The sequence below is a fragment of the Drosophila simulans genome, chromosome X (assembly GCF_016746395.2).
Source record: "Drosophila simulans strain w501 chromosome X, Prin_Dsim_3.1, whole genome shotgun sequence".
Lineage (NCBI taxonomy): Eukaryota > Metazoa > Arthropoda > Insecta > Diptera > Drosophilidae > Drosophila > Drosophila simulans.
Window position 1 is genome coordinate 1,967,098 of NC_052525.2, and position 19,516 is coordinate 1,986,613.

The 19,516-nt window shown below is 50.6% G+C and overlaps 5 protein-coding genes and 1 long non-coding RNA gene across 9 annotated transcripts; 3 read left to right on the plus strand and 3 right to left on the minus strand.

The window, feature by feature from the left end:
* The first annotated feature begins 1,005 nt into the window (after nt 1-1,005).
* LOC27209409 (keratin-associated protein 19-2) lies at nt 1,006-1,862 on the plus strand. Its single transcript, XM_016184845.3, has 2 exons — nt 1,006-1,160; nt 1,377-1,862. The coding sequence occupies exons 1-2, from the start codon at nt 1,149-1,151 to the stop codon at nt 1,704-1,706; spliced, it is 342 nt and encodes a 113-aa protein (XP_016037788.2). The 5' UTR covers nt 1,006-1,148; the 3' UTR covers nt 1,707-1,862.
* A 170-nt stretch (nt 1,863-2,032) lies between these two features.
* On the plus strand, nt 2,033-2,850 carry LOC27208478 (period circadian protein). Its single transcript, XM_039296603.1, has one exon. It carries the CDS (start codon nt 2,143-2,145, stop codon nt 2,719-2,721), a length of 579 nt encoding a protein of 192 aa, XP_039152537.1. The 5' UTR covers nt 2,033-2,142; the 3' UTR covers nt 2,722-2,850.
* Nucleotides 2,851-3,364: 514 nt separating this feature from the next.
* LOC6724932 (monocarboxylate transporter 12) lies at nt 3,365-19,441 on the plus strand. 2 transcript variants are annotated; one of them, XM_016173317.3, is made up of 9 exons: nt 3,365-3,697; nt 12,768-13,079; nt 13,948-14,067; nt 14,133-14,734; nt 14,799-14,993; nt 15,060-15,185; nt 18,179-18,509; nt 18,574-18,774; nt 18,829-19,441. In XM_016173317.3, the coding sequence occupies exons 2-9, from the start codon at nt 12,938-12,940 to the stop codon at nt 18,990-18,992; spliced, it is 1,881 nt and encodes a 626-aa protein (XP_016037790.1). In that variant the 5' UTR covers nt 3,365-3,697; nt 12,768-12,937; the 3' UTR covers nt 18,993-19,441. The 2 variants fall into 2 exon arrangements, with proteins under 2 accessions (XP_016037790.1, XP_016037791.1); XM_016173318.3 differs by lacking the exon at nt 3,365-3,697 and adding an exon at nt 8,605-9,194.
* On the minus strand, nt 6,057-8,461 carry LOC6724931. 2 transcript variants are annotated; one of them, XM_016173109.3, is made up of 2 exons: nt 7,614-8,461; nt 6,057-7,106 (listed from the first exon to the last, which is right to left on the minus strand). In XM_016173109.3, exon 2 carries the CDS (start codon nt 7,102-7,104, stop codon nt 6,442-6,444), a length of 663 nt encoding a protein of 220 aa, XP_016037792.1. In that variant the 5' UTR covers nt 7,105-7,106; nt 7,614-8,461; the 3' UTR covers nt 6,057-6,441. The 2 variants fall into 2 exon arrangements, with proteins under 2 accessions (XP_016037792.1, XP_016037793.2); XM_016173110.3 differs by lacking the exon at nt 7,614-8,461 and having other exon boundaries at nt 6,057-6,731; nt 6,795-7,217.
* On the minus strand, nt 14,919-15,425 carry LOC120285250. Its single transcript, XR_005544524.2, has 2 exons — nt 15,259-15,425; nt 14,919-15,190 (listed from the first exon to the last, which is right to left on the minus strand). It is a non-coding gene; the product is annotated as an uncharacterized LOC120285250 (long non-coding RNA).
* On the minus strand, nt 15,897-17,957 carry LOC27207421 (fatty acyl-CoA reductase wat). Of its 2 annotated transcripts, XM_039296598.2 has the most exons (6): nt 17,367-17,928; nt 17,211-17,299; nt 16,979-17,088; nt 16,351-16,921; nt 16,138-16,284; nt 15,897-16,083 (listed from the first exon to the last, which is right to left on the minus strand). In XM_039296598.2, exons 1-6 carry the CDS (start codon nt 17,871-17,873, stop codon nt 15,993-15,995), a joined length of 1,515 nt encoding a protein of 504 aa, XP_039152532.1. In that variant the 5' UTR covers nt 17,874-17,928; the 3' UTR covers nt 15,897-15,992. The 2 variants fall into 2 exon arrangements, with proteins under 2 accessions (XP_039152532.1, XP_044779472.1); XM_044923537.1 differs by having other exon boundaries at nt 16,979-17,957.
* Nucleotides 19,442-19,516: the final 75 nt, after the last annotated feature.

Genomic DNA, 19,516 nt, shown 5'->3' on the forward strand with positions numbered 1-19,516 from the left:
TTGCTTCATTCATGACTTGGGAACTCGGAGCAGCAAAAGCAACAGCCGCAGCAGACTGCAATTGCGATTTGCAATTGCCACTGTGGTCAAGGTCGTCCTTCATTGTGTGGGCACGGCACTAGGTACTGGGTAGCAAGTACCCCCGGTAGACGGAAGTGATCGAGAATAATGGAATGCGGAGAACCGAGTCGTCTACCCAAATGGCTATCATAGTGTTTTAAAGTTTTAGTATATTAAACAAAAGCTGTGCTCCTCTGAATAAAAGATCTCGTGAAAGACCTAGTTTCACGCCCATTAAAACTAATGACCATCGAGCTGGTCACCGAGCCTTGGCCCAATATACCCCGTAAGCCAGAGGTCTCCGCAAAAGTCGTGCACTTTGGATATTCTTTCGATAAGAGCTTGCATTGGAAATGATCTGGCAGAGATCTCAGCTGTCTGGAAGCTTAATTAAAATGCCAAAACGCTGCCAAACGTGCAATTGTTCGTAATTTGTGTTTAATGCTGGCGCATGTGCGATTCCCACGGGGCCAGTGGCATCCTAGCATTTGGCCAGCTTCTGAACGAGCTTAGGTAATAGTGCCCCTTCTGGGGGCTGCAGGCCATTCGATCTGGCAGTGAAAGTGTTATACGATATGCCTACCGTGTACGAGAGGGGCACTTGGTGATTGTGGAACGCGTCGAGGGTCTCGTGTTGCACGCTGCTTGTGGATCGCGTTGCTGCCCCACTTCGGTTACCCAACGAGCCTGGGATCTTAGAATTTCGACTGCGCTGGCAATTATAGCCGATATCGTTAGTTTCCACGCCCACTCCACCTCACTTCCCCCACTGCAATCCTCCGCCTAGTCCTCCTCCGCCGGATGAGCGGATGGATGACCTTTTGGCTCCGCAGCATAAACAATATTCGGTTTCAAGTCCTCAACCCGTCATGCATTCAATTCAGCTGCAACAATCGCTGCTGCTGCTGCTGCTGCCGCCGTTATTGTCAGTTTGCATAATTGCAACTGTAGCAGCAACTGGCAACAATAAGCCAAGCCGGGTGACTATAAAAGCGCCGGGCCACTGGCAGCCATCAACAAACCTCGCCTGGCGCCCAACCCATCAAGTCAACCAGCCAACAGCCACCAGCAACATCTGCAGCAGCAACATGAAGTTCTTGGTAAGCAGCAACACCAGGACACTAGGATACCAGGACACCAGGACCACCGGTCAAGCAAACGTCGAGTGAAGGACTTTTTTTTTTGAGTGACAGTTTATCCAACAAAATGAAAGTTATTTAAAATTGCTGGAAGTGATCTGTCTACAATTTGAAACAAATCACTTGTTAACATCGCTTCAAATGTTTCATATACCGAACCTTTTTTTCTCTGTGCAGTGCGTGTTCGTCATCCTGTCCATTTGCTTCATGAGCACCTGGGCAGCAGTTTCGGAGCCCGCTCCTGAAGCCCTGGAGGCGGAGCCATCCGCCGTGGATGAGAAGAAGACGGAGAAGAGAGGCATCTACGGGTTCGGCCACGGCTATGGCGGCTATGGCGGCTATGGCGGCTATGGCGGATACGGTGCCTATGGACACGGTCACTACGGCGGCTACGGCGGACTGAGCAGTCCCTACTACGGCGGCTACGGATACGTCCATGCGGCGCCCTACTACGGCGGACACCACGGCTACTATCCGTACCACCACGGCCACTACGGCTTCTACTAGGACCACCACCTATCCCCATGATCGTAATGCATACTGTTTTTTTTCCCGATCGCTCCATGCTCATCACTGCACCATCATTTGTATATGTACATATATGTACTGGTTTTCCCCAATCATTCACCGCAATATAAATGTACTGCAAATATCTAATACATACTCGCATGTCTTTGAATTTGGGTTGGATGTGGTGCAAATATGATAAACATACATATGTATGTATGTAAATAAGTTTGAGGCCTACTTAACAATAGAGAATCGATTACATTGCTTATGTATGGCAGTAAAAGTGATTTTTGGTCACTTTATGGGGGCCAGTGAAGGTATAAACCGATATTGCCCCAGTGACTGTTATACAAAAGTCACTGTTCTAATTTCGATCGGCGCGTGATCACCAGTTTTTCTGATCATCAGCAAAAATCAGGAATTCGACTTCGAGATGCTGAAACGCGATCTGCAGAAAATCACACTAAAGCTGTCCGATCTCAAGGACTACGAGGCTGCCCGCCAGAAGAACAAGCTCAAGGGCGCCCCGCGGCCCAGGCTTTCTCAGGATGCCCTCACCGGAGACGACGCCTCCACTTCGGGAACAACGGCAAGTTGCAGTTCCAACACGGAAACCGCCACGGAAACCGCATCGGGATCCGGATCAGGGTCTGGATCGGGCTCGGGTTCTGGGTCCGGATCGTACATTACGGGAATGGGCTACCGTTCGGAGACACCCTCCTCCGCATCGTACACCACGTCGACGACCCCGACTCCGGCCACTCAGGAGGAGATACTGAGACCCTCGTCCGCCGTCACGGCCACCACAACCACTGGGACCACTAATTCCGGCTCCACGGATGACGTGAGCGTGGCGGCCGTAGTGGATGACACGGATACCATTGACGAAATCAGCGATGACAACTGGGTAGACCTGAATGCGGACACCAACGATACCGTTGATACCCAGCCGGAGGAGCAGGACCAACTGCAAGAGGTGGAGGAGGAGGATGGGGCTAGGGGTGGAGTCTAATCCTGACCGCTTATCGCGTTATGAAAACATAAAACGCAGCTGCACTCGAAGCCCCCCATTTCACATTCCATTTATCATAACATTTTGTATACGTAACCAAGTATAGTAACCCATTGCATGCTCCACTTACCTAGAAATGCGTTTTTATTGGCTGCTAATAATAATAGTTTGCAAGGTTATATGTCGCTTATGTCATCTTCAAATCGAAACCTATAAATTTTATAGATTTGGTTAACTACGGTAAAAGGTTCTGTGGCCTTTTAATCAGGAGGAAGTGCGATCGGATTATATCGAGTGGGCAATGCGGCTCCTCCTAATTGCCTCTCCCCACAGGGAGCAAGCAAGCGGCAGACGACAACAAGTGGCTTATGGCCACCGGCAACAGGTGGACGCAGTGGAGTGGGCACTTGGGAGTGAAAGGAACTGTTGTGGAACGAGAGGCCGAAACACGGGTAAGTCAAGCGCCCCAGGGGTACGTGCAACGTGACTTGAGCCGCACGAAGCGGAGGAGGGGGTGGCCTCCAATGGGGCTGCCTCCACGAAAGCTTTCCTCAAAAGCTGAAAAGCTCGCAGGCATCGGCGCTGCATTTCAAAATACGTGGCCATACTGTTTTCGGGCGGCAGGCTGGCCAAAACGGCGGTTTGAACTCAATCCCGTCCGATTCGGCTCGGCTCGGCAGTACGGAGCACGGCAAACGGACGACGGAAAGTGGATAGCGGATGGCGGATGGCCGGCCTTCCGCCAATTACGGGTCGCTGGAGTCCACGGCCAAGCGATTGTCAATTAATTACTCGCCTAGGTTCGATATCCAACAGTTTTGGTTACCGTGTTCCGAGGTACAAGTGCCCGTCTCAGCTTCCGCATCCGTTTACCGTGCGCATCGGTATCGACATCCCAAGCCGCATCGGTGACCGTGACCCAAGGATCGACCGGTAGCATCACGTGCCACGTGCCGGTTCATCAAAAAGTGCAAGGGTAAGTGGCCATGTGCACGGTGATGAGGTAGTTCTACCCCACTTCGGACGTAGCAAATACCCCTTACTCCAAGGGGGATCTCGGTCAGTTAAAGTAACGAGGAGGTTTCAGTGCCACGTAATCTCTGGACAGAGGCCTGCCGAACTAACACCGCAAACGGGCAGGAATTGTAGTGATAGGCTCGTAAATACGTGGGAAACGTTTAACCTTTGACCCCCGTAACCTTTTGTCTGCGTATATAACCCTTTGCCATGCATATTCGGCCACCCAGTTGCACGGTACGCCTCATCCCCCGGGGATATTGCTGAAATGAAGTGCTTTTCGGACATGCTCCTCCGTAGTCCGAGAGCTGCAAATAGCCAAACTGCATACACACAACATGGTAACATTGTAACCGAGTGGGAACGTGACGCCGGGGGGCGGGTTCGGGTGCACTGATATAACCACCTGTCACACACACATCCGTGGCACGTGCGGAGCTCCAGGTGGAGGGAGGGTGGTGGGTTGTGTTTGCGGAGAAAGCAGGCCAGAAGTGAAAGTGCAGGCAGAAGAGAAAGCGGTGGTACAGTTACGAACGCCAGGAAGCTGGCTAATGGAAGTTGGAAGGATGCTGTGCGCCACTTGTGGCAACGGGACTCCGTTGATCGCCCGCCATTTAAGTGGCACATACCCGTACAAACGGATTCCCCCTCCGATGGATGTGGCAGGTGTAAACTCTGCTGTTTTCGCTAGAGAGCGCATGTCTTTCATTAATCCGTGCATAATTAGCGACAGTTCGCCGGGGAAGGACTGATGCGGTCGCAGGATTAGCACTTATGGTATTCGAATTAGTGACACTGTGGATACAGGGTATGGACAGTAACCACTGACTTTACTGGCCAGACGTGCAGGTAGGTACTAGCCGGGCCAGAACACTAGGATAATGAGCATGGCTATCGACATGACTCCCTGCAAACGGAGATCCCGATGGGCTGCACTGCCTCTGTGTGCCGTGTGTGCCTGTACATATCTAATGGCCGCGAGCAGGGGAGGGGCCACCCAACAGGTGGCTGCGGAGAGTACATGTCCGGCCCCTTGGATCGGCTTTCGTCTTGCCCCCCAACACTGCAATTTTAATGCGGCCCAGCGCTTCTGACGAGTGCATGTTAAATAGCAGGCGCTGGCAGAGCAAACGACCCGCCCGGACAGCATGAGTCCCCGGGCTTTTGGGTCGTCCTGCAGCCCCATCCCCCCAAAAGGCGCCCATTCCCCTCTTCCCCAACCAACACTACCACTCGCAGGCCGCGCTCTTGGCCTTCGGCTGTGCCTTTAGCCAGTTGCTCAGTTGGCTTTGGACTGCGGCAGGGAAAACGGCAATGCGGCATGTTTCGTGAAAAGTGGAAAAAGTGAACCTACTATGGCCGGTGCCGATGCAGACAATTTGCCTTGATTGCCGAATGTCAATCTGGTTTTGTCAGCTAATTTGCATGCATACTTCAAGCCGGGCCGGCTCACATTATGCCCATGCCTTGCGCTTTTCCTGGCAGCTCATTTTCCGACTTTTCGCCCCGTTTGACGTTGACGTGCAGCGAAGATTCCCGCGCTTCCTTGGCCGTCGGCTGCAATTAAATCAATAGTTGGTACTAGGCAAGAGGCCAGACCGTAATTTGCCTACGAAGGCTCTACAAATGCACGGAGATGGCTATCATTTGGATGAGCCCCACCTGGTAGTTAGGTAATGCTATTTAATCCACATTTTCCGCCATAAAAACTCAGTATTTTGCTCAAAACTAACGAAATTATGGACCGAAAACGGAATGCCATACCTCGGCGAAGTCGGAATTAAATTTCCAATCGATTAGCGTTTAAATTTTCGATTTCTAATTTTTGACCATTTTTCGCAAATTTTGATGATGTTACCCCTTCTAAAAAATGCGAAAATTGGTTAAAAATTTTTTTTTCCAAAACCATTTAAAAAGTGATAAGGATCGTTGGCTTTGGCCATTAGCTTCACAAAACAGTAATTTTAATTCATTTTTGGCCGTTTTTGACTGAGTTATGCCAAAATCCCCTCAAAGAACTACACAGGTTTCTTTTTTTTTCTGTTTCAACGATATTTATTTTGTTCATACATTAAAGAGCTTTTTTGGTTAGTTAAGAACTAAATGCCTTTCACGACGACCCCCCCAATTGCCAGGTGTGATCAGATAGTAGCAGTGCCCAGAGCGATGACGCCGGTCGGGATCGAGTTCCGTTTCGGATGGGGAGGAGGCGAGTGAATGCACCTATTAGGCGACAATGGGCGAAAGGTGCTTGGTTCCGATAAGGCGCCCGCCCGATGCGCGGGATCATTGTCCACGGATGCGCGGATTAGGTGGTGTAGCATAACCAGCGCCATGGAATATTTTACGCAGGGCACAAGGGAGAGCGAGAAATTTTGATTTGAACTGGAGACTCAGCTTGGCGTTTATTTGGCTATGGATCGGTGAGCTATTGACCGAGATTCGTGTTGATTCCGACGCTTATCGCTGGGCCGGATAGTCGTTGTTGTCCCGGGTACACAACAACAGCAATCCGTATTTTCGGGCAGTCCGTGTTACTCGTAATCTCTAACGCCGCCGGCAACGAGAACAACAGCAAACAGTGGACGTCGACGGCGAAGGAATCGACTGAAACAGCAACTGCTGCCATAGGCGTAAAAATAGCGGGATGGGTTTATAAATAACCAAGCTGAAACTAACAAAGTCCGACATCCAGGAGCGGACTTATCTGAAGCGGGCTCGCAGGCTCGCTATTTTAGCTTCAACACTGCGCCAAATGCTCTCGGGCAGGGAAGCGATCGTCTCCCTGATCGACGAAGTCTGAGGCGGTGTCATATTCAAGACAGATGACTGGCATACGCGGTTCTTGAAGGTCTCAAAGCCGATCGTCGACAGAACATAGAGGGCGTGCACCACGGACAGTGCCAGGACCGCCTTCACCAACATGCCGAAAAACGAAAAGCGACTCGGTGGGCGCTCGGAGTTCTCATGTGGTTTGGGTTCAGATTCGCTTTCTGTAAATATAGTAATAGATACTTCATCACCAGATGCGTCCGGACATGGGCAGACTGGGGCACCTTCGGGTATTGATAATTTCAGATCCGTTGGTGCCAACGCTGCGTTGGATGAATAATCTGGCTGCGACACATCTGTCTGACAACCGAGCGTTACGAGAAGCTTTCCGGTGTTGACACTGCAGGCCAGTTCAACATCCTTTGTCTCCACCAAATCGAAGTAGAAACTTGCGGGTGGTGTCTCGTCCTCCAGCTTGTCCACATCCAAAGAAGCTATCCAATTGAACACCTCGAGGGGATCTCTCGGCATGAGCGATGGCTGACGGACAGTCTCCTCCTCCTTGTATAGGTCGTCCGGTTGGGAGATGTCCATTACTAGAAAATATATACTTTTTAGTTTTTTTTTTTTTAGTTTTACGAATAGAAGGAAATATATTCCGGGCTTCCGAAGTGTGTCAAATATGCCTGCTTGAATGAACATGGAGCTTGAAACGGCTGACACTTGCCAACCGGGTAAATATGTATGTATATAGGTTTCTGGCCCAGTTCCTGCTGGGACTCCATTTCGCTCCTTGTGGCAAGTCAAGCCTGCAGCAGCGCTCCATTTCATCCGGCCTGGACTCCACTATCTTATCAACTAGAAATGGGGCGTGGCATGACCACCCTCGGACGCACTATGCGGAATTGATTCCCAGCAACATTCCCGTTCCCGGTCCCCCTCCCGCAATCCCCCTCCCAGCGAGGGCGTTATCAATGGCCTGGCATAATCGGCTATCAATATTGTCGCATTACGACAACCATAAACGCGGCGCGGGAAAGGGTTCGCGAGGGCAGGAGAGGACGGGCGTGTATATAGGATCACGGGTTGGTCGACCAACTCACCTCGGATGGCCTACCTGTGACCGACGGCCCAGTCTAGTCAGCCTGGTCATCATGGTCTTGGGGCTGGTGTGTATTTTTAGCATTAGAAATCACATATTTGTACAGCAAATTATGCGATCAGTGCGAAGCGCGGTCAAGTATGATTTCCAATGCGCTCGCTGACTGCGTGACTCCTCACGAGGGCGAGCTGTATGTACCGCTCCACCAAGCCCGTGTAGAGCATCGGGCATTCGCTGTGGCCCGCGGGGAACTTGTCTCATCGCCGACCTTGATACTGCACTTCTTTTGGCTGCAGCTTGGGTGGCACGCGAGCCTAATCGATTTGCAAGTTCAGCTGCAGTAGGCTGCATGGGCAAAGTTCGATTGCGATTGCAGGGGAAAAGCAAAAATGATGGGGTTGTAAAATTTGAATAAGTAAAGCAAAACAAAAAAAAAAATAAATAAATAAACAGTTTTGAAAACCGTTTTGCCACACTGTGCTTCAGTCTTCTGCAGCGGATAAAATTCGAAATGCAGGCGATGGAAATAACTGTTTATCCGTGTGCACTGCAAAATAAATTCATTTCTAAGCGAACAGGAAATAAGAAGTGGGGTTCGACATGGAATAGAGTATAATAGTGCTCAGTGTGGTCTAAACACAATGATTGCTATGATTGTATTCGCTTTTTGTGGCCGTTGTGATTTCGATTTACGCACAGTTCAACTCGAGCAAATTTGTTAATTAATATTTAACACTAAGCCAGAAAGGCGTAAGCAGTCGAGACCATCCCCGAGCCCCCCTCCCCCCCGCTGCCGACCGAAAGTGCCGTGTTATTTGCATGCGGACAACACAATTGGAAGCACGAAACCTGTACGAAATATTATAAACTGATAAGGTGCCTATAATTCACAGCGGATTGGGTCCGATCACTTGGCGGCGCTCTCCCGCTCCCGCTCCCGCCCAGAGTTCTCCATGCGCGCTCTTTGGGGCTGACCACTGATAAGGAGCGAGGGAGCGGTGCGAGAGGCCTGGAGAGGACAGTGGAGAGTGGAGAGCGTTTCGCTGTTTGCTTGTCTTTGCTGCCGTTCCTTCTTCGGCTGCTCGGTGCTCGGCGTTCTGCTCTTACACGGCTCGCATTTAATTTAATTCGTCGCCTGCCCTGCTGACAGCGACATCGGTTGCGTCTCGCCAAAAAGTAATACTCGCTCCCGCGATTTGGAAGCCAGTGAAGCCATCGGGAAAGGGAAAGCCAAGCCGGGAGTCAGTGTTAGAAGCACCGTTATTGCCGTTTAGTGTGACCGAGTGTGCATTCGCCGCAAGGACATATCGTGGGTGGCCAGTTGCCAAGGACGCTGTACATCAAGCAGCGCAGTCAAAGTGCGACGCGATCGAAATCGCATTCATTCAGTTTTATTGAACACTCGACGCCCCGTTCAATCCGTAATCTCGACGATTGGACAACTGCAATTGTAACGCGAAGAACACAAACTGTCAACAAAGTCGTAAATTCGCACACTGCGGCAGTAAAGTGAAGCAATCGAAGGGAAAAGAGCAAAAGAGTGCAGGCAGCAACAAGTTAATTACCAAATAACAGGCGAAAGGTAAGTCGGCTGGATCAGATAAGGCGATTATAACTGTTGAGCCCAGCAAACAGACTCTCAAATATGTGTGATCTTTTACATCTGATCGGATCACCGATCTCCGATCTCCGATCACCACACCGCCGATCCAATCCTCCAGAAGCGCCATCGCCTGGAGTCGGGAAGCCATTCAAATGCCGAGAATGCATGCGTTTCGTCGAAACTATTTTTAAACAGATCGTTTCTTTACTTTCGACTTTTTCGGATTTCTCTTTCTCGCTTGGCGCGCCTGCATACCCAGTACGTGGGAGAAAAAGAACAGAAGTGCATTCATTGCTCCCCCTCCCTTATCACTCGCCAGGTGGCCGTGATCGATATTGATAGCTCCTGATATTGATGTTGACTAAATGCGAGGCTTGCGTTTACGGCTGTGTGGACAAGATTGGGAAAGATTGATCGGGATTCCGGGGGAAGTGCGGATATCAAACAGTGAAAACTAAATTCTTCGAATTTAATCTGCTCGTCAAGTTCAAGTTGATACAGCAGTATATGGCGAGAAGTCAGTTTCCTGCTGAAGTTCACAGGATCGATTTAGGGCAGGTTAATAAAACCTTGTCATGAATTTCCCAAGCCGTACAATCCGGTTAGTGGGTCAGTATCTTTCCCTGGCCAGGTTCAACAGCCTGGTTAGCTGGAGGTGATTGATGGGAGGTTGTGGGCATGGGATTCCGACTGGGAAGTGAGCACAAAGTAAACCCAAGGCCGCAATAATTAAAAATCCGTGACCGCAAACGCTGAAATTCATTTAGTGCCGAGCAAAGTGAATTAATTTCATAATAAACAAAGTGCGAATGACAGCTCTTCCAGCTGAGATGCAGTTGAAAAGTCGGCGAGGATAGCCGCGGCATAAATCTGAAAGGACAAAGGCAGCAGGCACTATTCCTTCCCACAGTACACATAGTTAAGGAGTTGAGCACTGGAAATGGATCGCATACTACCCACGAAAGGGGTGAATCACTCGATTCGCCTGCATGCCCCTGCTTTTATTTGGCAATCTACATACGTTCGTTTGTTTTGATACTGTTGGTTCAACGACTTTGCTGACCAGCCAACAGAAATAGTAGCAAAATAGAAGCCTCGCGGCTACACTCGAAGAAAATGTTGCTAACTTTGGAAGTTTATTCCTCAGAATAACAGAGCCAACAGGAGTCCAATCTAATCCCGACACTTTAATGATCATTAATTTGGCGAGTGATCGAAATAATTCTCAGTGCCCACGTAACCGAAGTGTTCGTGTTGCCTTTGCTTTTGTTTCTTCTTTTGCTTTTGCTTTTGCTTTTGTCTTTGCTTCTGCTGATATTGCATTTAGCCTACTGCGCACATTTTGTCACATTTTCGGGGCTATCTCTCGGCTCTTACACTCATATGCAGATAGGTCAAGGGCAAAGTCCCGCGAGTGCCCCCCACCCGACGGACGAGTGACTGGGTGCATCCAGTCCGAGTGCTATCGCTCTTGGAGGAGGGGCAGTGGTGGTGCTGTGGTTGCCGGGCGAAAGTGCATGATAAACAAGTGGAGGGGTTCGGGGCCACATGCAGTAGAATTGAGCAGTAATTACCGATTACGATCCAGTTGGCAACTGGTTCACCAAAGCTTTAGTGCATATGTCCACCTAAGTACGCTTGAGAGCATTTCAAATTCAGATTACTCCGTTCGTTGTCCTAAACGGTATGAATTAATGAATTGTAATGAATTTGTTGTCTTGGGAAGCAATTGGAAGCTAATAATCAAATTAATGTTGGCTCATAAAATATATTATTAACCATAAAGTTAATATGTGTCATGACACTGAGTGTTTCTATAAGCGAATAGAGCTATTATTATACATAATTCCGCTTTCATTCGATTTAAAGTAGACCAGATGAAGCCAAAGTCCAATTATGTGTGAATAGATGAGTTTCGGTCAAGGGGCGGATATTCAGTAATAATTACATTCAATTATAATTATATATGTGCCGTACTAACTAGATTCCTTTGGTCCGCGCCGCCAACGTTGCGTATGCGCAATCTCTTTGTCGGCGATATAAGATTCGGTTGTGTGACGAACGCCTGAATGTCATGGCCAGATTTTGGACCAGCCGAGTCCATTGATAATGCCGTTTTGCTCGAGGCTCTTGAGGTAAAAGTGTACGGCTCTCATTTGCGCTGATTTGATTTGTATTGTTTTAATTGTCTCTGATTGCACAAAAGAGCGACGCCGACGGATGAATCACTCCGCCCAAGTTGGAGAGGCTGGGGATGCGTTTCCTGTTGACTTAGTGCGACTAGAAACCACATACTATGGCGTTCTGCAGTATAACGCCCCTCCCGACGACCGTCGCCCGATTGTTCGTTCCTAATCAATTTTAGGTTAAGTTTCTAGCCTTTGTTCATGCCTGGCTTTCAGTGTAATGTGTGTGCATATCAAGTACTGGCTGATATGGCTTTGGAAAAAGTGAAATGGCATTTGTTTTTGTTCAGGCGGGGATGGGGGGAATATACCCACCCCGCCGCTCTGCTCGGTTCGCATCTGCTTTATCACGTCACAATTATCTTGCGGCATTGTTGCAACTTTTGCGCTTTGTTTCCACCACACAAAAACGCAGCAAAACCAACAATGATTGAGCAGGCAGAATTTCTGAAGGCCCATGTATGTATATTCATGCTCTATACTATCTTCAAAGCTGAACAGATGGGAAAACAAAACAGCAAAATAGACGAAAGGAAAAGACCTCCACTATAAATCGAAGAATAGATAGAAATTCACCTCAAGCCTTAGTTAGCTGGCGAAGCGAGTGGCACTTTCGTGACTTTCTCGCCGCATAAACGAACGACTTTCCGCGCTGATCGCTGGGGGTCCAAATGGCAAACGGCTCAGCTCCGATCGTCCACAGTCTGGTGTTTTTCTGAGCCGAGCCTGATAAGCCGCGTTGAGAGCTATATATAATGTAGCGATGTGCCATCTCTCCTGGCTTGCCGATTCGAGGGGCAATGGACAATGGAATCGTAAGCGGAATCTGCCAAATAACCGTGATGATGGGGACCGTGCTAATGAGCAGCGGGCGGACTGGAAGGCCGGGGTCAATGGGTGACTGCGGGGCTGATAACTGCTTTGATTTGGTTTGCTTCGCTTTGGCCCGCCACCTATATTAGCATATATTCCGGGGCTTTACGTTTAAATTTAACTTGTTCGCTGCTGAGCATATAAATGAGAATTAAATAGACTAACTAAGAAGTTGTAAGCTTAAGCCAATCTTAGAACCACGCCCCATTCCTTCGAATTGTTTTGAAAAACCCAAGCTAGAAGAACCCCCGCCGTCCGTCTGTCAGATTGTACATTCCCCACCAAATTGTGCGGTCTATCTGTTTTTAGTGTTTTTAGCAGGTTCAATGAATTTGGCCGAGCTCGGCTGATAACCAGGGCAGACACACCAGCGACAACATCCTCTTCATCACGTGTTTTCAATATGCTGGAGCTGGGCGCGGCACTCGACCTTCTGAACCCATCTTGGCAATGACTGCCCTCTAATTGCTTCCATTTGTTTCCCGCGTTTCAGTTGCTGCAACATGAGCCGCTGGCTTTAAGGAGCACATCCCATCAGCAACAGCAGGAGAAGCAGCAGCAGTTGCCACATACAGGCAGCAGGTGCAACCGGAGAGGAGACCCACTCGCAGGTCAAGGTTCTTCCGGAAACCAGAGCAATCAGCCCAGGGCGACACCAGCAACATGGTACACGGACCGCCGGCTCGCAGAAAATCACAGCAGCAGCATGAGACCTGCGAGATGGACATGGAGCGGCAGCCCACCCCGCCGGACGGCGGATGGGGATGGGTGGTGGTCTTCGGCTCCTTCATGATACACATAGTCAGTAAGTGAAAGTCAACTGGCCTCGCCAGTTTTCCAGCGATTAGGAGCGTTGTAAGCAAAGCTTTAACTCAGTGCTACAGAGCTTAAGAACCTTCGGTATTTTCTAGTCGATTCCCCGACTGGAATGAGTAACACCCCCCGAATCGGGTTTCAATTAAGGTGGGAAGGTGCCCGTGGGGCTCTCGCCGGAGGAAGACTTGACCAACTGGGGTTGGGCAACTGCGGCGGGTAGGCTAGCCATCACCACTGCCACCGCCACCGCCACCGCCACCTTTACGGCTGCCATAAATCAAACCCAAGAGCATGGGGCCGACCCGGCAACCAAAAGTGGCCAGGAATAAAAGTAATAGGCATTTCGTGGATTTTTGGGGATCGTAAATACTAAGGCACTCTAATCGCCGCAAATCAGGGTGTGCAGCGGGATAGATTGGAAGAGGGACTTATCGGCAAAGTCCGATCCAGATACTGACACCCGATACGCCGAAGGCTTAGGTGGTGGTGAAGGTGGAGGTGGAGCACGGTCACCACTTCAGCCGTGCGACTATCAATTGGATGATAATTGTGGCCAAGTGTCCAGTGCGTCGATACGCAGTCGATAATCTTATCGCCGTGTGGGCTGTAATTGCCTGGTCACGGAAATAGTTGGCGCTCGGTGGGATGGGGGCTAGAGCAGACTGGTGGGGAATGGGGATCCTGATGAAATGGGAGCCCTAATTAATTACCTACTAAACTGATTTATGGCCAGCGCCCGACAACCAGTTCGATCGAACGAAATCCACTTTGGGCAAGCTCTTGGAATACGGGCCTGCTTAGGGCATCCGATATATACATACGAGGCTAATCCCGGAGTGATTTCTTCTACCCCGCAGCCGATGGCATGACCTACTCCTTTGGCATCTTCTACAATGAGTTCCTGGACTATTTCAACGAGGGCAAAGGCTACACGGCTTGGATTGCCTCCATAATGGTCGGCGTGACCTTCTCATCCGGTAAGCCATACTCAGTCCGATCTTTAGGATCAACTATGATTGTTGATGATACGTTTATCCTGCAGGACCGATCAGCTCGTCGTTCGTAAATAGATATGGCTGTCGAGCGGTGACCATAGCGGGCTCCATTTTGGCCGCCAGCTGCATCATCGTGAGCATGTTCGCCCAGAATGTCCTCACGCTGATCATCACGATCGGTTTCGGAACGGGCTTGGGCTTCGGGCTCATCTACCTGCCGGCCATCGTGAGTGTGACGCAGTACTTCGAAGCCAAGAGATCTCTGGCCACGGGAATCGCCGTCTGCGGCTCCGGATTCGGTACCTTCGTCTTTGCCCCGCTCACGGAGTTCCTGATCGGCAACTATGGGTGGCGCGGTGCGATGCTGATTATCGGCGGCATCGTGCTCAACTGCATCATCTTTGGGGCCATGTTCCGACCGCTGGAGCTAGAGGCACCGCCGCAGACGCCGCCGAACACGCCGAGCACTCCCAAGCTGGCCAAGAAGTCGGCCATTATCGACCAGAACACCACGCCGGCGGAGCTGGAGCCCCTCAAGGTCCTGCCCAAGGATCAGTACCTGCAGCTGCCGCAGCGCACGGATACTCCGGTCTCGGGGGGTGCCCTCTGCCGGTCCAACAGCGTTGGCCACAACCTCAAGCCCAGTCTGGTGAGTCCATTAAAATAAGTCGCGAATTTGATCCCTTTATTGATTTTTAATTAATATGCTTCAGAACAACAACTCGAACGGCGCCGTCAATGGGCAGGGACCCACCTTGGTGACCCCACCGCAGGCGGTGGTGAAGAGCACCAGCAACGATGACATCGCCCGCAAGTGCCACAGCCAGTTGCAGCTGACTCCTCTGAGGGATGCGCACCGCGAGCGGAGTGCCAGTGGCACCATGTACCGCCCGGATGCTCTCTACCAGGTGGGCTAGCCGAATCGAGGTGTTCGTTTAGTGGAGTATCTAATGCTATTCTGTCTTCGTGCGCAGGGCTCCCTGCACAACCTTCCCGACTATGTGAGCTCCAGGAACGATCTGAACCGCTCCATGTCCGGCTCCGGCGTTATAAAGCGGTACGGCTCCCTTCGCCAGAGCAACAACGTGTCCCAGAGTCAGGTGAGCTTATGAGATCAAATGAAACGCATATCAAGTGCTGACCAGGGCTTATGCATAGTACTAAGAAACTTACCAGGTGTGCTGGTGCTGCAGTTGTCATTGCAGTTGTACAAGTGTGTCCCTCCTCTCCTCGAATATGATCTCTCTCAGCTTGTGTGTGTGTCTAAGGAGGGCTAACTTAGTCCGTGCGACGCGTATAAAGTGTATAAAATGTAGAAAAGGGCGAGAATCTGAGGTACTTCGATAAATCATTGGAACGGCGTGCCCACTTGGCATTCTGGTGCTTGGTCTGTGGTCTGTGAAGGAAGAGCGAGCGATATGTCCCCCCTCGTGAAATAGGACCGCAGCTCTCTGAAGATCCCCTTCAACCAGCCGGCCAGGAGTAGTCGAAGACGGGGCATCCAATGGTGCGGTTCTGATACCCGTTGAACATCATGGCGATAAAGGGAATAACTACCACCGATAAAAGTCTCATCTTCCGAATACAGGGACACCGCCTCTAGGTTTAGGTTCCACTTGATACGGCTGCGATACTCCATACAGATGGAAATATTGACATTTACACTATTAACATTTAACGGTGGGTCCAAAACAACATTTTCCCTTTCCGGTTGAACACCTTCATTCACGATAGCTGAATCCATAGTCCTATCCAAAATCTATCCAAAATATTTTTTGTTTAAAAAGCGAAATCTGACACCGGTTAGAAAGTAGAATGACGTTTGATTTATTTGAGCTGACTTAAAATTCAATTCTACTTAGATTGAAAAAAAAAAAGGGAAAAAGGTAACATTAAAACATTGTAGTCTAGAAGAGATGCGCCATATAGCTTCTCCAAAGCCAGAGGATCAGCTTGTAGAGCAAAAAGAGGCGAAGCAGCCGGTAGAGGAACACCTTGCTGCAAGAATTTCACCTGAAGTCGACTATGTATTGAGCGAGAACGGGTACTCACATCCTTAAGATTCTCTTGGAACGCCCCAGAGTCTTCGGATCCTCGCGTAGCAAGTGCGTTCGGATACTGTAGAGCATGTTGCCGCAGGATTGAATCACCAGGCCATGGATGTCCGGATGGTTGAAGGCATCCAAGTTGAACGCAGAACTGGAGCGGATAGGATGGAACGGTGATATGGGGCAACTAACCAGCTACTAAGTGAACCGCACGTACCCCTCGCTATGCTTGGACAGCGACTCCATGTCCGTAACACCGGGACTGTCCCAGTTGTTGAACATGAAGGGCTGCATCACCTCCAGCGTTTGGTAGGCCTTGCGAACCGCACTCATCAGCACGGGCTTTCGACCGAAGATCCTTAGGAGCAGATCGAGAATAAGGGCCGGCAGGATCTGCTTGGTGAAGACGAGAAACTGGTAGGCCCACCGCCTATCCGTGTAGTGGCAGCCCGGGATCATCAGGTTCTTTTCAAATGCCACATCCCGCCACAAGTCCAGCGTGTCCATCTGCTCGGCAATCTGGGTGAAGGTGTGCGGCACGTGGGTGCACGACGAGGACAGGTAAACTGGCAGATCAGCCGGTGGGCCCTGCCTGTAAATCTCGTAGCCCATTTTGGTGTAACACAGCATGCTCTTGATGCCAATGTCCTGCGGCGTGATGTCCAGTCGAATGTCCTTGCCCAGGTAAACAGTCTTGAGGATTCCAGCGCCGACCAGCGCGAACAGTCCCATGGCGCCCATCAAGGATGGCGAGAATCCGGGCGATGGGTCGTCCACGGCAAAGAGAACTGGGAAAGGCTTTGTTTGTAAATCAGGGACTAAGGGATTTGCAGTCTTTTGATTACCTATGGAAGGACGATACACTATTACTGGCAGCCGATGGCGGTAGTCATTCACCAGGGATTCGGCCAGGTTTTTGGTAAACGTATACGTGTTGGGAAAGCCCACGATCAACCTGGGGCAGGGAGCCATGGGATAACCAAATGATATAAATGATGATATATAAAATCGATAGCCAAGTGTATTCCTTACCAAAGGAATCAATATGGAGGCAAACGGACTGCCCCTTCGACTTACTTTCTTGTTAACGCGTTGAGCATCCCGTCGTCTGCGATATCGTCGATCAGTCGAAGGCACAACCGCCAGTCCATCGGCGAGGAGTAGTACTGCAAGGATCAGAGCCACAGAGTCAGGGAAACAAGCAAGGTAGTCCAGGATCCGTAACACACCCACCTTGGGCTCCACCCGCGTCAAATAGGGATTACTGTAGAATGTGGAAACGTGGACGAAGGCCCTCAGCTTGGGCAGAGTCTCGGCGAATTTGAGCGCCTCCAAGGTGCCTCCGACATTCAGACGTAGAGCCTCGCGGAGCGGCTCATCGAATCGCACCGTGGCGGCACAGTGGTAGACCAGGGAAACACCTTTCATACGCTGCATCATCGAGGGATCGATGCCCAGTCCCGGCAAAGAGACGTCGCCCGGGACCGCCACGATCTTGTCCAGCTCTTCGGGTTTTTGCGCGGCCAGCACGTGAAAGACAGTGGCCTGCCGCAGTCGGACGAGTCTCTGCTCCGCTGTCAGCTGTTTGCGAGGACGTAGCAGAACGTAGATGCGGCGAACGTTGCAGGAGCGCAGGAGCTTCTCGACCAGCGCCTTGCCCACCACTCCCGATCCGCCCGTCACGAATATCTCGCTATCCTCGAAGAACTCCTCCATTTCCCCGGATGGTGGATGGTGCATCGTGATTCACTGACCAGAGCCCGCAAAGCACTGAAACGCCGCTCCAGGGGTCGATCCGCTTAACTGAACGGCTCGTGTTCATTAAATCCGTGATTTGATTAACATGAGCAGCGCCACTACATTTCCATGCTAATTTCGGGTTCAATGCGATCGTAAGAAAATTACAGTTGGCAGTGACCCGGTAATCCCGCATTGGTGTGACCTTAAGCGGGTTCCATTTCCCATGAGGTGGAGCTCGCGTTCTCCCTGTACTTACGTTAATACAAATTAGGAATGCCGATGATAACCCGATTCATCCGTTTTAGGAGGAGGCCAAGTGCTGTGGCTGCATCACTTGCTCCAAGGAAACCCGCGACACATTCGCCGAAATGATGAACTTCTCCCTGCTCAAGGACATGGTGTTCGTGATTTTCTCCGTTTCTAACTTCTGCACGAGCATTGGCTTCAACGTTCCGTACCTGTATGTGGTCGCCTACGCGGAGACCCTGAAGCTCACCAAGACGGATGCCAGCTACCTGATATCCACGATTGGCGTGGCCAACACAGTGGGCCGCATAATCCTGGGCTACATATCGGACAAACCGTGGGTGAACCGCCTCCTGGTCTACAACGTCTGCCTTACCGCCTGCGGAATTTGTAAGTTTGTGATCGGATCGGCTCGACCTTCAGACTAATCCTTCTTCCGTTCCCTCTCCACTAGCCACTGCCATGGTGCCGCTGTGCCACGACTTCCAATCCCTGGCCTTCTACTGCTGCGTCTTTGGCTTCACGATCGGCGCCTATGTGGGCCTGACCTCGGTCATTCTGGTGGACCTGTTGGGACTGGACAAGCTGACCAACGCCTTTGGCCTTCTGCTGCTCTTCCAGGGTATTGCCAGCTTCATTGGTCCGCCCATCGGAGGTGAGTACCCGCAATAGCTGGAAGTAGTGTCTGTGTCTGACCTTTGCTCCCCAGGCTGGATGTACGACCTGACGGACTCGTATGCGCCGGCCTTCCTGATGGCCGGACTCATGATCGCCATCAGCGGACTGGTGATGTTCGCCATTCCGCCGCTGCAGCGCCTGCAGGCCCGCAAGTCGGAGCGAAAGCCCCACACCGAGCACCTGGCCCTTAGTTAGTAGTTCACCGCCACCCATCCACCACCCACAGTGCCCTGTTTATTCCTACTCCATATTTTTTTGTTTTTTTTTCTACTGTAACTATAAATCTAGATACGTACTGATGCACACGACACTTGGTTAGATTAAGTCCTAGACCTAGGCCAGCCATGTACCGAGGTATGCGTGTATGCCGCAGCTATGGCATATCCGAATATTTGTGTACGGGCGACTGTCACCGAACCCCCGGCTCCTGCCCCCCGAGCCATGACCCATGACCCCAGACCCCATACCCCATACCCCATACCCCATACCCCATTAAAGGCCCCCATTGCAAGTGAATGCAAATGTATGCCTACACGTACATGTACCCATACCAAATTATTGTTATTCTATTATGACTGTATGCCTGTGCGTGTGTCCGTCTGTGTATGCGCCATTAAAGAAAGCTTTTGTACAACAACAGAAAACCACAAAAGTCCATTTTGAAATCGATTGGCTGAAAAACCACACATGCCCCTGACAATGGGAATATGAAATGTGCG